The sequence below is a fragment of the Rhincodon typus genome, chromosome 10 (genome assembly GCF_021869965.1).
Source record: "Rhincodon typus isolate 14 chromosome 10, sRhiTyp1.1, whole genome shotgun sequence".
In the NCBI taxonomy this organism is placed as follows: domain Eukaryota; kingdom Metazoa; phylum Chordata; class Chondrichthyes; order Orectolobiformes; family Rhincodontidae; genus Rhincodon; species Rhincodon typus.
In genome coordinates, this window is record NC_063341.1 from 20,877,294 (window position 1) to 20,893,986 (window position 16,693).

Genomic DNA, 16,693 nt, shown 5'->3' on the forward strand with positions numbered 1-16,693 from the left:
ATATGACATTTTACTTACATCAGTTTAGAATTTCGTTATGGGGCTCTGCAAGTGAAGCACTTATATCTGGCTGACTAGTAACACAACTTCCTTGGTTAACCTTACTTCATGTACATATATACAAATAAATTCAAGAACAATGAGAAGCCCATTATACCCCAACTAACTAACTTTCCACCATATTAATCAATCTATTTTCTATTCAGAAACACAGCTGTTTGAGATTAGCTTTGAATTTGTGCAATTAAAATGCCAAGCTCAAGTTCTTCATCCAAGACACCACCAAACCCAAAACAGGAAAATGGTGGGGTTTCATAGACACTAGATAGGGTTTTGAAAAGTCGGATGAATTACACAAGTTTGTAGCACAGAAAAAGGCCACATGGTCCATTAAATGCGAAAAGCAAACCAAACTAAGCCCATTACCCCATTCTCAAATATTTTATTTCCCCTTCAAATATCTACTCATGCTCCAACAGTCCTCTGTGCAAAGAAGTTTATTGTGATGTTTTCTCACACAATTTAGAATTTTGATCCTTTCATGCTAACTCCGCAAAGGGAATAAGCCTTTCCTTGTTTACTTTTTTAAAAACACTTATTTTTTAACATATCTATTAAAACCTCATCACTCTGCTATTCATTGACAACTTTACTCAAGACATTGGAGTACACCCAAGGTATTTTTCTCCTAAAATATGTTACTTCACATTTATCTATATTAAATTTCATCTGTCACCTATCTACCTGCTGAATGGCCGGAACACACAACAATATTATCTTTATGATTTGTGCTCTATGTCACTGAAAATGTAATTCAATAACTTGGGGTTGAGTTTCTGCAAATTATACAAGTACAATACGGGTAGAATCAGCTGAAACAGCTCATAAGCTTGGGGAATTTTTCAATTAAGTGAGTTATACCCAAAACCATCAACATCTTTTTTGTGATCTTTTGGGCTGGTACGTTTGAAATTTTGCTTTGGTTTGAAAGCCCTTCAAATTGTACACATTTTCTTATGTCATTGGGATATTTTAAAAGCCGTTTCACATCAAAAAAATGTTGCACTCTTCATAATTTCTGAGTTTATCAATTAAGTTTTTAAATGATTGAATGTAGTTTATGTTCAATGCTTTTGAATCACATTGGAGGACAGACAACATTAATTACAAACACATTTTGCTGAGAAACCTATTTTCAACTGTATTAATAAAACTGCACAAGGTTATCATTCTTCAACACATCAGGGAATACTTTTAAGATGGACAGAAAAAAGTGAAGCCAGTTTCAATTAAGCTGACCAATTGTGTTGATTTGTGAAATATTATTTGCAATATCACAAACATAAAAATTTTAGCATAAATGTGGAGCGTAATCTAACAATGTGTCCAAACTGTGAACCCTAACCTTATTTCATTTGGCTTTACTGCAGTCAAGTATCAGGTTTCCTAGTTTAAAAACTGACCCACGACATCTGATTTATTTTCTGTCTCAGCACTATAAGACAACTATGTAAAGTGAATATTTCTTTGTTTGTTCCTTGCTCCTATATTTATTATTTTCATACACTGAATTAAACGTGCTAAGTATCCAAAAGATCTAAACAATTCAGTGTGGCTGTACTGCATCATATTTTAAATCTCTCAGATTTTGCTCAAGGCAACATCTTTAGAATGCACATTTCGATCATCCAGGATGAAAAACTGTGTTTAATAATAACATTAATCTTCAACACACCATTGATCTAAATCATCTCTCCCTTGTACACCATTTGTCCCTGAAAAATATCACTGCATTTATAATATGTATATGATCAATGTAAGGGTCCCACAGCCACTTTGAGAATTCAACTAGTCAAAATCAACATAGTTTAGGCAAGTAGAGGATTTTAGTTAGACATTCAAATATAACTGTCCGTGAAAGTGCCTGATCACTGCTTTATCTTTCTTGAAACTTGGGTCTGAATCAATTACATTAACACGGGATAAAAGTTGCCTTTCCTCATTACAACTAAATTTTTAGAAAACATTCTTAATACTGAAATCCAGACAGTTTTATATCCGATTTTGATTGAGATGAATCTGGTCTCTGTCTCATCCAACTGTATTAGACAACAGTCCGTAGGATAACAATGCCTTTAGAACAGGCATAACTTTTACAACCTGACTTTAGTAACAATTTAGGGAAATTTCAGTAATAAATAATACAATCCAATATATTTTAGGAACAATGGGATGGGCTTATTAAAGTCATTGTTAAGGTTTACAAAAAGAAAAAGTTGACTTTAAAATTCCACAAAATAAAGAATTTCAAACATCTAGTGCAGAACATTATCTTCAACTTTATATAGGTAATTGTAACTAAAATAATGTATCAATGACAATAAACAAAGTTAAGGAATGAAAATGCAGAGGAACCAGGAGAACAAATCATCCATTGCTCCGTACCTTGTGGGCACAAAGTCTTGCAGCCAGAAGTAAGAGATCAATGTTGAAAGGATAATAGATAATGATGTGGCAAAGCCTTTCAAGATGTTATCTGCGTATTTGATGACTGCTGCAATTACTAGACCGCCAAGAGCCTAGTGAAAGAAAAACAGTATTAAAAAATTGTATATTTATAGTAATCATTTTTAACGAGAAAAGTTAATAACAAAGGGTTTTTTAGACTGAATACCGACAGACAACACTATCAACATCAAACAAAAAAAATCCACTAAAGCACCACAGTTTACTCTAAGGGACTTCATGATTATGACAATTAATTTTTCTTCCAGTTTTAAAATTTGTACAGTATTTTGGCAGAACTCATCAATGATTTGCCATCCAGACCAGTCCTGAGACCAGAGAACACACTACTGTCATATATTGAGCCATTGATCATTTTTCATGGTTGGATTACACCAAGTCGAGTTTAAAACACCAAAGTGCAGCAAATCTCGATTGCCACTCCACGTAATTCATGCTATTATAAGAAGTTAGGAAACAAGCTTGTTTCTGGAGCAGTATATTTGACACTATAGCTAGTGATAACTAATTATTAATTCTTCAGGCAGCATTTGTGGAAAATAATTTAGTAATTTCCATTGACTTGCATTGTCTTTTAATGTAGGATGAAATTAATACCAAAGAGATTAGTTTGCATGTGACTCCAGTCCTACACAATGGTTTGACTCTTGACTGTTGGGAGAAGTAGCTTATCATGTCATTCAGTTGTGTTGCTCCCTTTTTAGGGCAATGGAGGATAGATAATAAATGTTGGCCTTCCAAGAAGATTAAGCACAAGACATTGTTCTCAATTCATAATTTCAGCTAATTAACTGACAAAATGCACCTTGCCAATCTATTTGTTTTCTTAAGTTTGAAATATTATGGAGGGAGATCAATAATGAAGCAGCTGAAGCTAGCTGGGAAAAGGTCATTTTGCTGAGGATCATCTGCAGTGATACCCTGTGTTGATGTGATTTGTCTCTAACAATCATTATCACCTTCCTTTGTACAAGGCATGATTCTAGATTCTGATCCCCATTGATTTCAGTTTTACTTGGACTCTTTGGTGAGACACTTGGCTGAATGCAGGCATTCCCACTTCAGCTCTGTGTCCATAAGATCTGGTGTTAAAACGATCTTGATAGAACACAAACTCAGCATCAGTGAACAGGATAGTGCTCTTAAATGCTTATGGGCACTCGCCAGATGGTGTTCTATTCCTGCCCATCAATGGTAAAATCCAAGAAGCCCTGGATATTGGACATAAGACTTTTTTAAAAATTCATTCTTGAAGGCGAGTATCATTGGCAAGGTTACTGTTTGAAACTCACCCCAAATTGCCCTTGAGAAGGTTGTGAAATGCATTCTTGAACTGTGACAGTACATTTATGTAAGCACAGCAGTAAACAGGGATAACAAGGTGTACAGCTGGATGAACATAACAGGCGAGCTGCTCGGCCTGCTGTGTTCATCCAGCTCTACACCTTGTTATCTCAGATTCTCCAGCATCTGCAGTTCCTACTATCTCTGAAGCAGTAAACAGGAGCTGTCTGGAAAGGAATTCTTCATTATAAATGCAGATGGTGCTGCGGGAGTAGGCTGCATCAAGTAAGTGAACTGGTACGTTTGGATTGCTGATGATATTTGGGTAGGGAGGGCCTGAAGATTGGACATTGGGGATCTCAGGGCTGAGACTGGTGGTGTTTGTGGTGAGTACTTTGCTTGGTTTAATTTAAATTGAAGGGATGGTCAGAGTAAGTGTTCCCTGGTATCTTGGATACCGGATGCCTCACGTCTTCAGCCCAATCTGGTAGGCAGTACATTTCCTGCTCAACATGTGCCTTCATCGTGGCCCTCATTTTGATGCCTAAATGGACACAGCACTGAAGCCTCCCCACAAAACTCACCAAGGAGTTTTGACTTGGTAGGTAAGGTAGAAACTGTTTCCATTGGCCAGCATTTTAGTTCAAACCAAAAAGAGTAAGGTGGGGGGGAATAATTTTGTTTCCAAACACAAAAGGTTTGTTGGGATAACCAGAAACAAAATCGATAATAATTTTCAAGTGAGTTCATGTTAGGGTTCATATTTGAAGAAAAGTACAAATGAACAGCTTCTACATTGAGTGAAGTAGACTAAAAAGCCTCATTCAGTGCTGCAAAATTCCATAAAATTAAACGGGAGAATATTAGTTATTACCACCTGCAGCAAGAGATCCTCTATCTTTCACTACCACAGGAGACCATGTAGGAGTTGGCATATCATGGCAACATAGTCAGATCACATACAGTAAAGAGAATTTATTGAGATAGTAAATGGAGTAAAAAGCATCAAGGGGTAACAAACAGCTTCCAAACTCAATGCATTATAAATTTTTTTTTCAATAAAACAGCTGACAGAAGTAATATAGAAAGAGAATAACTAAATTAAGAGAGAACAGAAAAGATTAGAAATTGATAAGGAAGAACTTTGTCTGAACCTAATTAGGTTTAACACTGCTGTTGGCTGTCTTCCCTCAGATGTATGATGATGCATCCTATTAACTGTATTTAAACTAGAATAGTGGCATACTAGGTGATGCAGGCTGTGTGATTTGTATATGATTTTCCATACCATTGGAAATTTGACCTTTAAGTTCGTAAGATGGGTTTTCTGTGTATCTGAAATGAATAATTAACTTGTAAATATTTCTGTAGCCATAGTGATTTCATTTTACATACTTTTTGAGACCTACTGCAGAATTAATTGGATTTGTACACATTGGTACAGTTTTTACAACTGAACAAGATAAACAAACTCCAGTTGATAAGGTTAGGAAAGTTTTTTTTTGAAAAAAAAAACTTAATAGCTTGTATCTTAGAGAGATTTTCTTTCCAGTAGAGTTTTGGAGCAGTCCTGCAAAGACCTTTGATGAAGAGTCTTGTACTCAACAGCGCTCCTAAAAAGAAGTGAAGGATACAGGGAAGCTAGATTATATAAAAGAGTTCATGATGGTTCCAGACCAGAAGTGTTGGGATAAAATCCTAAAGAAGTTACTTAAAATTGCATATGTTTAAGCACAGGTATATAATTGATCCAGGAAGATGATATCTACAGTTCCAGTCTATAGATCAAAGTCACAAGTGAATTAAACCTATCGAGGTATTAGAGACAAGGACTCTGGTGTGAGTACTGTTAAAGTGATGCTTTTGGGTATAGCACAAACACTTTTATTTTTTGTTTCAATTTATAAAGGAGTTTTTTTTTAATGATTAATGGGATAATACATTTTACTGTGTAGTTTTAAAATCTTCGAATGTATAAGTGGATAAATTTGATTCATTTAATTTTATCTTCATCTCTTTTGTTAAAGCAAAATCTGTAGCATTGTTAACTTATATTTCAGTCTGGGATCTGCTTTGTCCACTAATAACATTAGCTGAGATCATAACTAATTTACAAATCCCTTTTCAGTTTCTACTGGCCCCAGTTAACAAATAAGTTGTTTATTTTCTCCTTTTAGTTCTTCAAAAGAGATTATTCTATTTTAGTGGCAGAACACTAAATGGGTGCAAAAACATTTACGTGACTTCAGTTTCTCTCTAATTGGAACTGTTTAAAAATCTACTCAAAAGGATAGCTGCAATATAATAAAAAAAAAATTTCCACTAAAACAAATCCAAAGCAACATTTGGAAGAAGCCTCAACTTGGTGCTAGTCCCTGCACATTTTTCCATCTTCAGGTCCACTGAGGAACCTCTGAGAGATTGGGGACATTTATTTAATTAATTTTAATTAAAATCTCCCCTTAGGTTTCAATATTTGATCATCTGCATTTTGTTGTTGTTTGGGTGTACAGAACTTGAGTATTGTTGAAAAAAAAAACCATATTTTGTCAAAGTTTTTCATTGTCTACTCATCAGGATAGTTTGCAAGAATGCCGACATAAAGGGAAAACAACATTTATGTTTATAGGAGAGGAGAGGGCAGATTGATTAGAAAGTTGGTTTAAGAGTATGATGCACCTGCATATACTGGGAACTATGTAATAGTGGACAGGGCCCTGACTTTTAAAACAGAAAGAATATGTACACACTGTATCTATTTCAACTCAACAAAATAGATGACAATCACTCTTTGGTTCATTCCTCAAAGAAATGCTTTGATCGGAGAGTCAACTTGCTCGATTTCAATTTGAATAAACCTAGCAGTTAGCTGTCAGTCACTATCTAACTGGTGCATTCTCAATGACAACATCTCTACCAAACAGAATTCAACTAATTGTCAGTCTTCTTCTACAGCATGAATGTTGTTTTCCCTTTACTTTGGTAGCCTTACGAACCGTCTTATGGAGTGCAAGATAAAAAGCTTCAAAAATATGTCATTTTCAACAATACCTGCATTAAGATTAAATTCAAACCTGTAGAGTGACAACAATCCAAGTGAATTTGTTGTACCCCTGGAAGAGTCCATGTTCTTTTACTCGTTGCCCATCATATACATATACACCCATGATTCCAAATATACTTCCGAACAAACCTAAAGATAAGAAAATATCAACCCATTATGATATTCCTTTTAGCTATTTCATGCACCTAATATTTTTATTGAATTATAATAGGGAAGTATAGTCTCATTTTTCTTGATTTTTCTGAATTATTTGTATTAATTCAGTGTCAGTGTCAATGTCAATCACCATCATCCTTATATCTTGTATGTGAATGGAACACTTGAAACATCAGTTACAGCTGAATGGTCACATTCAAAATTTTATTCAAAAGATGAAACTTCTATATAGGAGACCAGCTGACTCCTTAAGACCTTTAAATCATTTGTGGCATTGAATACAAGATAGTTACATTGCTTTCACTTTCACTTCCTGAAGGTTTATAAAGACAAAATCATAAAGCACTTGGTCTACACATGACAAGCGTTTAAAAATGCGTACAGGCTTTAAGATTTAAATACTACAACAGCACCGCAATCAAAATATTTTCTTACTTATTCTATTATCTAAGCAGAGATTATACAATCTGACAAGATGATGTCAAAGCAGAACGGGTGCATCTAATTTTATTGAAGCAAAATCTTGACGCTCTCGAGCAAATTTTACTTTTAATTACTTTGTTTTAGAAGGCTCATGGCTCACTCCACTGACACATCCATCTTAAAAATAACTATGACAAAACTGTCAAATTTTATATTCCAAGCATGTATAACAGGTTGAGAGGAAAGATAAACACATATTTCTGTTTTTTAGTGGATGAATTTGCAGCACACACATCCAGAAATGTCTTAAACCTATTTGATGTATCATATTTTACGTTGAATATTTTCAAACTTAATTCAAATGTAAAAGTTAGATCATAGAATCCCTACAGTGTGGAAGCAGGCCATTTGGCCCATTGAGTCCACAGCCATCCTCCAAGGGGCATCCCACCCAGACCCACCCCCTACCCAATCCCCATTACCCTGCTTTTCTCATGGCTAATCCACACATGCCTGGACACTATGGGCAGTTTAGCATGGTCAATCCACCTAACCTGCACATCTCTGGACTGTGGGAGGAAACCAGAGCACCCGGAGGAAACCCACGCAGACACAACGAGAGTGTGCGATATCCACACAGACAGTTGCCCAAGATCCCTAGCATTGTGAGGCAGCAGCACTAACCACTGAGCGACCATGTTGCGCGATCATTTTGGCTGTATTAAATTTGTTGTGAGGCCATACAGCCACTATTTTTATTCATGATGTGGAGGTGCCAGTGTCAGACTAGGGTGGACAGTCAGAAGTCACACGACACCAGGTCACAGTCCAACAGGTTTATACGAAATCACAAGCTTTCAGAGTGCTGCTTCATCAGATGAAAGTGTGTCAAAAGATAGTACAAATGATGTGAGTGTAGTGCCGACAGGCTGAATAACAAGTTTTTGCAAGTGATGAAAAGTATCAAAGTGTGAGTAAAGCGTCAACAGCTGAATAGCAAGTGAAGAGATTACCTATGATTCAATTAATTAAGTCAGAGGGATAATTATAAAAAAAATCAAAAATAAGATGGTAATAGAGACAAACCAAGTGGCTGGAATAACATGCTTTCCTGCAGCGTATGAGGTAGGCAACACTGACTGAGTACGAGTACCTACTGTGTACGTGGTGGGTGATGTTCCCACATGTGATGGAAGTATCCATGTCGACGCTTTGGCATGTCTTGCAGAGGTTGTCACAGCAGGGTTGTGCAGTGTTGCGGTCACTGTTTTCCTGAAGGCTGGGTAGTTTGCTGCGAAGTGGTCTGTTTGAGGTTAGGCGGCTGTTTGAAGTGAAGGTGTAGGGATGGCCTTGGTGAGATGTTTGTCGTCATCATCAATGACATGGCGAAGGCTGCATATGCTGTAGGAAAGGATGTCCCCAGCCATGGTATATCGGCAAGACCATACAGATCTATGAGAACAGATGAACGGACCCTGCGCAACAAGTGCCAGGCAGGAGAGATCCCTCCCAGTCAGGGAACACTTCAGTGGTCAAGAACATTCAGCATCCGATCTATGGGTAAGTGTCCTCCAAGGCAGCCTTCAAGACACAACAATGCAGAAGTGCCGAGGAGAAACTGATGGTACCCATGAGGACAGCCTTAGCCATGATCTTGGGTTCATGGCACGCCACATGTAACCTTACCATATTGTTGCGTTTGTAAAATCTTCTTTACCATTCTGTTTTGACACCATCACCTTGATAACGTGTAATTATCTCACTAACTTAATTAGTTTGTACAGTTTTGTATTACTTGTTACTTTTGTTAGACTCTCATCTTGCGACGCTTATACTTATCATCTTATTCCAGCCATTTGGTTTGTCTCTAGCACCACATTACTTTTGATTTTTTGTAATTATTTTTCTGCCTTGAATAATCAGATCATAGGTCTTCCCTTCACCAGCTATTCAGCTGTTGAGACTTTACTCATACCATTTGACATTTTTGATCACCCACAAAGACTTGTTATTCAGCCAGTCGACATTCCATTCCCACCATCTTTTCACACTCTTAATTACCTGCAATTATCTCTCCGCCTATAAATTTTGTGCCTGTGCACTTCCCTCCACTTCACCTGATGAAGGAGCAGCTCTCCGAAAGCTTGAGATTTCAAATAAACCTGTTGGACTATAAACTGGTGTTGTGAGACTTTTTTTATTTATTCAGGTTGGAGTTACAGTACTAGAGCTGCCATATATATATATATATTGCTTTAATTTTTTCCTTCTCGGACACATAAATTAGCGTCATATTGTTCCCAACAACTTCAGGCATGTCCATGTAGGTCTTCCTCATTACTCTGCAAAGGGGTGCAATTATATTTCATTTATTAGTTTCATGCTATAGCAATCTTCCCTCCTTATTCCTATTCAGATGGCAGCTGTGGCTCAGTTGTCTGCACTCTCCCCAAGTCATAAGATCAAGTTCCATTTCAGGATTTAAACATGGAAATCAAGACAGTCATGTGCAGGTTTGAGGGAGTGCTACACAGCTGGAAGTGCTGTCTTTCAGGTAAGATATTAAACTAAGATCCCATCCACCCTGCCAGCTGGGCATAAAAGATCCAGGTCACTGTCTTGAAGAAGAGCAGGAGACAGTCTTCCCTAATCTCCTGGTTAACATTCATTCCACATTCAAAATCACAGTCTAGTGATACGCTTTGGAAGTTCAAAGAACAGCGCCATATCTTTGGACTTTATATATTACAGCCTTCTGGACACAACATGGAGTTCAATAACAATAAACTCTGCCTTCATGCATGTGCGTGCGTGTGATCTTTTCCCATTAAGGATTTCTTTTGGTGGGGTTGAAATGTCGTCATTCATGCATTAAATCAGATACAACTTTTGCATCTGTACTACACCCACCACCACTCTCTTTTGTTGTTACATCATTAAATATTTTGTTATTCTGCCCTGCACGCTATTGCAGAGCTTCGCTCCTTTTGTTGTTCAATCTTCAACACCCTGCCTTAGAATGGTTTAAAGGCTCCTACATTTCTACTTTTTTCAGTTCTGATAATATTTCAGGTTGAGATGACCTATTAACTCTGGTTTTTCTCTCTCTACAAATGTTGCCTGATCTGCTATTTCCACCATTTTTTTTTTTAGTTTTTATTTCAGATTCCCAGCATTTGCCCTATTTCATTTTACTTTCATAAATTTGAACTCGATTGCAATGTGTGATGTTCTACAGCAAAGTTGGCATATGTTTTGGGGGGTTGTCTGCGGGTACGTTTCTTTAACCTTTACTGAACTTCAAAATGACAATCTTGTGTTTCGAACATTCATCCCTGGTACAAAAACGAGCACTGAAACCTCAGTCTATCCCAAATTCCAACCCAGAATTCTGTAGCATAATGTTAGCTTTGGCTTGTGCTGTTCAACTAGAATTAATTATGTAACTTTTAAACCCACTATCTTTATCCTGCCTGAAATATGAAGTTACTTTATCTCTGGCCTACTTATTCTATCTTTACTAAACTAACAAGATTAACCAAGTGTAAATAGGATTAAATAAGTTTAGATATTATTATAGAATCATAGAATGATATAGCATAGAATGAGGCTATGCCTGTCCTATCACTTTAGAGAAGCTACACAATTAGCTACATGCCTCATCATTAAATATGTAACTGGTTTCCTTTCAAAGATTTCTGCTGAATCCTTCCATATACTGTAATTCAGATCATAAAATTTCACTGATTAATTCTTCCCATCCCATATTGCTTATGGCCCTAGATCCCTCTGCCACTAGAAATAGTTTTTCTTTATTTACTATATCTGAATCATTCAAGATCATGAATACATCTCTCAAATCTCATATTAATCTTCTCCCCTTGAAGGAGGCCAACCCAAAGTTTTTGGTCTCTCCATTTATTGATGTCCCTCTTCCAGGGTTTTGTTATAGTAAGTGTCTTCTGCAAATCTCAGACCTTGACATCCTTCCTAAATTATAGTGCCTGAATTAGACAAAATTGTCCAACTGGGGACTAACCAATGGTTTACAAGGGTTTACCTCAATTCCGTACTTCATGCTCTACCTCACTTTTAAAATTTTCTTAAATAGTATCTTAACTCGTCCCACCATCTTCAAAAGAAGATATGCATGCACTTGGGTAGGTGCTTCCTAAAAGTTACACTATCCATTTGATATGGTGTTATGTTGTTATTTTTCTAAGAGATCTACTTCTGTTTGTTTGATTCAATATCATGGTTATCATCAAAAGCACTACTTCATGTACAGCATATCAATTTCTTCGCATCTGTAACACTGCAATTAAGCTGATAAAGAAATCAGTTTAAACAATCAGCTCTCATTTCTATATTCTTATCTTGCTAAAAAGAACACTGAGTTATCACAATATTTTTCTGGTGCCCCCTGGCGCTACAACACCACACAGGTTAAAAAGAAACATACTGGAGTGAGGGTTTTGGGAAAATGAGACAACTTTGCCCAAGATCTGTTCGGTCATGCTGGATTCATAGCTACTGTCTTGATCACTGCTAGCGCATCAGGGTGGTGTTGTTCCACAGATGCAAGGAATTGAAAAAATGGTTGACATAAAAACTGGCCTCAAAAAGAACCAAGTGGCTCGAGTTAAGAGTGAACAAAGACCTAGAGCAATATTTCGCTAGGAGCATTACGATTGGTCCCTGGTAAACATATGCAAGTTAATTATAAATAACCATTTTTATACATAAATGTTTACCTTTATATTATTGGTATCGTACATTTGAGTTGCATTTCAGGACTGCAATCATAGGTCAAAATAGAAATATTCAGATTTGGTCATACTTTACTCACCTAATTGAATGTTTCTAATCCAAACTGACTGTTTTGTCCCCTTTAGGATTTTCTCAAAGTAAACTCCTGCAAATCCACTGGATAAACAAGCACTGAGCACAGCTATCAAACCCACAAACTGCGAACCTGCAGAGAGCTCCTGCTTTACCTCTTCCATGGTGTCTGTCGGCCACTAAAACAGATTAGATAATTTTAATTTAGCATGTGGAAAACAAGCATAATAAAATGTGTTACTTACAACGTATGTTACTGTAGAAAAATGAAGAGAGATGTCAACTCAGTTCCAATGATAGCGTTCTCATCTCAGTCAGAAGGTTGTGGATTCAGGCCCTGGTGTATAATCTAAGCATGTATTCTAGGCCAAGACTTTGATACAATGCTGCATCACTGAAGGTGCTAGCTTTTTGATGAATTGTCAGGGGTCTACTATTGGAAGGCTGTAGAAGCTTTCGATGAAGGACAGGGAGTTCACATGGTGCCATGGCAAATTTTTTCCCAGAACTAAACACTATCAAAAACAAACCGAATAGTCATTTAACTCATGCTGTTTCTAGGTTGTCGTTGTTTTCAAAAGCAGCTGTCACATTTGTCTAAAAATTACAGTGAACTTTGTGTAATCTGGCACTCTACCAACTGGAATTTCTGATATTCTTGTAGTATGAATTGTTACTCTGCCAATCAGAGCCAGATATTTTGCAGAGAGCTTTATAAGACTAGGCAAGCTTCTGGCAAAGACATTGGTAGCTCTTCTTGTTTGTAACTGCTGTTGTAATTTCTAACGTTTCCATTGTATCAATCATAAACCCCATCCCGCCATTATGGCACCCAATGGAAGCACAATAGAACTGTGTTGACACCAAGCAGAAAACTGACATCTGTACATGTATTAAAAGGGTGAGAATTGGAGGCTTTTGATCAAAGAATATAAAGTTGGCTCATTGGTGATATCAATCATCAAGGGTCAAAAAGAACAACTGTTGCAATTTTTTGCTAGGTCTGAATCAAATAAGCTATTGATGGATGTTGTACTCTACATGCACCCAAGTTAGAGCAGTGTTTTATACAAATATTTTTTGTAAAAATATTCAGTACATATCCCTAGCTCATTGCTTATTGAAAAGACAAAAAAAAAAGAATAATTAGGATAAGAAATCAATTAAATTGTGTGCATTTTTGATGGGTAGCTTTTGCATTTTAAACTTAGTCATAGTATTGGAAAGCTGGATGTATCCAATTAATTAAAAAAATCAGTCGCTCATGTAGCTACAGAAGAATACCATGAAAAGTTTAAGTTAATTTGTGAACATAATCTATCCCTTGATCAAACTTATAATGCATGTGAAACAGGTGTACATTGGCTACGTTTGCCAGAAAACTACCTGGCAGGTGCAAGTGAATTTGGTTCTACTAATTTTAATAAAAGATAAAATTACAGTGCTCATGTTTACAAATGCTGCAGGCTCACATGAAACTTTCAGCATTTGGAAAATTTAAGCATCCTCTGTCATTTATAGATTTTACAGTCACCTATAATTTACAACTTGCCAAGCCGTGCAAACTAATGGATTGACAACGAAATGTTTCAAGGATAGTTTCATAATGGTTTTAAACTCATAGTGGAATACCAATTTACAAAAACAAACAAGCTTGAAGATAGTGAGGCCATTCAGTGCTAGTCAATCAAGCTCACCCTGACGAATCCAAGTTAGTGACCTGTAATATTCTTACCAATTTCCTGTCTCCTGATGTAATCTCATTAATTCAACCTATGGGGGCCAGGATGTAATCCTTTATTCTCATATGGGATGTGGGTCTTACTGGCAAGATTGACATTCATTGTCCATGAACTGACTTGTTATACTTTCTGGAGATGAGAAGAATGAGTGAAGATCCAATTGAATTATAAAGATGCTAAAGAGATCTGACAAAGTAGACATGGAAAGGATGTTATCCCATGCAGAGCAATCTAGAAATGAGAGGTCATACTTTTAGAAAAGGAATGTCAGACTTAGGGTCATAGAAATAATTTCTCCTCATCTGTTTGACTCTAACAAAGTATTATGAATATATGGAATTCACTACCCATGATGATGGACACTGGGTCACTGTGGAGATTTAAGGAGGAGAGAGATTTTTAATTAGTAACAGGTGAAGGGTTACAGGAGAGCAGGCAGGAAAGTGGAGTTGAGCTGAGATGAAATCAGGCACAATTGTGTTAAATAGTGGAGCAGACTTGAGGGGCAGATTTGCCTACTTCAACTTAGAGTTCATTTAGTTCTCTAAGCCATTTCAGAAGACAGTTAAGAGCCATGTACATTGTGAATATGAAATTAAAGATATGAAATGGTATACAAAACTGAGTTCATTAGTGAGTCCATCAGCATGAAAACACCAAACAAAATTTTCAACTGATTTCTGGCATAAAAATTGTTAGTTTTTGAAACAGGCCTGTTCTTGGAATTCAGTAACATGTGCAATGTTGGGGAGGGCTTGAAGAAAACTGTTACCAAGCATTACATTTACAGAACGCTCTTCTAAAGATGATTAAGAAGAATTTAAATGTACAAACCTAAAATGAATACATTATTTGAAAGTACAGAAGTGGTGAATGTTCTCCTTTTCTTTTATTCATTCATTCGATACGGGCAGTGATATTATTACACATCCTCTGTTGCACTTAAGAAGGCGGTGCTGAGCTACCTCCTTGAACCACTGCAGTCCATTTTCTGTAGGTAGACCTACAATATCTTTATGGAGGGAGTTCTGGGCTTTTGACCCAATGACACTGAAGGAACAGCAATACATTTCCAAGTTAGGATGGTGAGTGGCTTGGAGGTGAACTTCCAGGTGGTGGTGTCTCCACGTGTCTGGTGCCCCTGTCCTTCGAGATGGCTGAGGTTGTGGGTTTGGAAGGTGCTATCTAAGCAGCCCTGGCGATTTGCTACAGTTTATATGGAGATTGTACACACTTAGTAATGAGCGTCAGTGCAGGAGGAAGTGAATGTTTATGGATGTGGTGTCAATCAAACCGGCTGCTTTGATCTGGATGGTGTCAAGCTTCAAGTAGTTGGAAATGCACTCATCCGGGCAAGTACAGAGTATTCAATTATACTACTAATTTGTGTTTTGTACATGATAGAAAGGTTTTAGGGAGTCAAAAGATGAGTTACTCAGTGCAGAATTCCTAGCCACTGACATGCTCTTGTGGCTGCAGTATTTATAAGGCTGGTCCAGTTCAATTCCTGGTTAACAGTTACCCTCAGGGTTTGATACTAGGGAATTTGATGATGGTAGTGCCATCAAGGGGCAATGGTTAGATTGTCTGTTGTTGGAGATGGTCATTGCCTGTGACTTGTGTGGGATTAATGTTTTTTGCCACTTGTCAGTTCAAACCCAATGTTGTCCAGGTGTTAATGTAACAAAGAACTGTGGATGCTGGAAATCGGAAACAAAAACGAATTACTGGAGAAACTCAGCAGGTCTGGCAGCATCTTTGGAGAGAAAGCACAGAAATGTTTTGAGTCCAGAACTGATAGTAGTTAGGAAAAGGTAGTATATATTCTGAGCAATTTCCTATGCCTTCTACATCTTCAGGGACAGTTGTAAGAGTGGGTGAAGATTAGTTCCTCGAGTACCTATGTACTGCATTATTTTCTACTTAATTTTAATGTACTGGAGCTTAGAAGTTTAAAAAAAACTGTTCCTTACTTCCTACGTACCTGCATATCATTTTATACTTTATTCTTTGAAAGTTCATGCTACAAAGTATTGCACTGTATTCCATCAGTAAACGTGTTGATTAACTGGCACCATCCATTCCCCAAGCACACTGGATAATAAAAGGCTTTACACTGTTAAGACTAAACTTCAAAAGTACTTCATTAACTGTGAAGTCATTTGTGAGATCTTAAGGATTTGAAAGGCTTTATGAAAGTACAGAATTTTTTTTTTGGACTAATACTTAAAAACAAAAGTTGGAATTGGTGATATTTTTAATGAGGCCAGAGGGGTCTGATCAGGAAATTCCAGAGCTTAGAACGTAGGCAGCAAAAAGTCACTGGCACCAAATGGTGAATTAATTACTTCAGGATGTACAAGAGGCCAGAATTAGAGACACATGAATATCTTAGGATTGGAGGGCTGCTTCATTTACTCTACACCTTTGCAATTAGAGTTCATTTTGAACAACATATTGGTATCGCAAGTTAGTTGTTTCCAAGGTTTATATTAAGGTGCACACTGACTGCAGACATATTTCCTATTGGACTGATTACGACACATTTTTTCTCCAACTCTATAATGTTGACAGCAAATATATACATTAAATGCAGTACGGGATCGCTTATAATCTGAAACTTACAAATTTAGATCTAATACATCTGGGACAACGT

General features: G+C 36.9%; 2 protein-coding genes across 8 annotated transcripts in view; one reads left to right on the forward strand and one right to left on the reverse strand.

The window, feature by feature from the left end:
- The window catches only part of trmt13 (tRNA methyltransferase 13 homolog), a 147,569-nt gene that overhangs the window by 16,395 nt on the left and 114,481 nt on the right, over nt 1-16,693 (forward strand). The window lies entirely within an intron of this gene.
- LOC109930050 (UDP-N-acetylglucosamine transporter-like) overlaps nt 1-16,693 on the reverse strand; it is a 49,454-nt gene that overhangs the window by 2,285 nt on the left and 30,476 nt on the right. For 5 of the 6 annotated variants that reach the window (XM_048602480.1, XM_048602483.1, XM_048602481.1 and 2 more), the window contains exons 6-8: nt 12,303-12,474; nt 6,885-7,003; nt 2,446-2,579 (exon numbers count right to left, since the gene is read on the reverse strand). In XM_048602480.1, coding sequence (XP_048458437.1) covers nt 2,446-2,579; nt 6,885-7,003; nt 12,303-12,474 — 425 coding nt within the window. Of the gene's footprint in view, nt 1-2,445; nt 2,580-6,861; nt 7,004-12,302; nt 12,475-16,693 lie in introns of those variants that run through there. The other variant, XM_048602484.1, reaches the window with a different exon arrangement.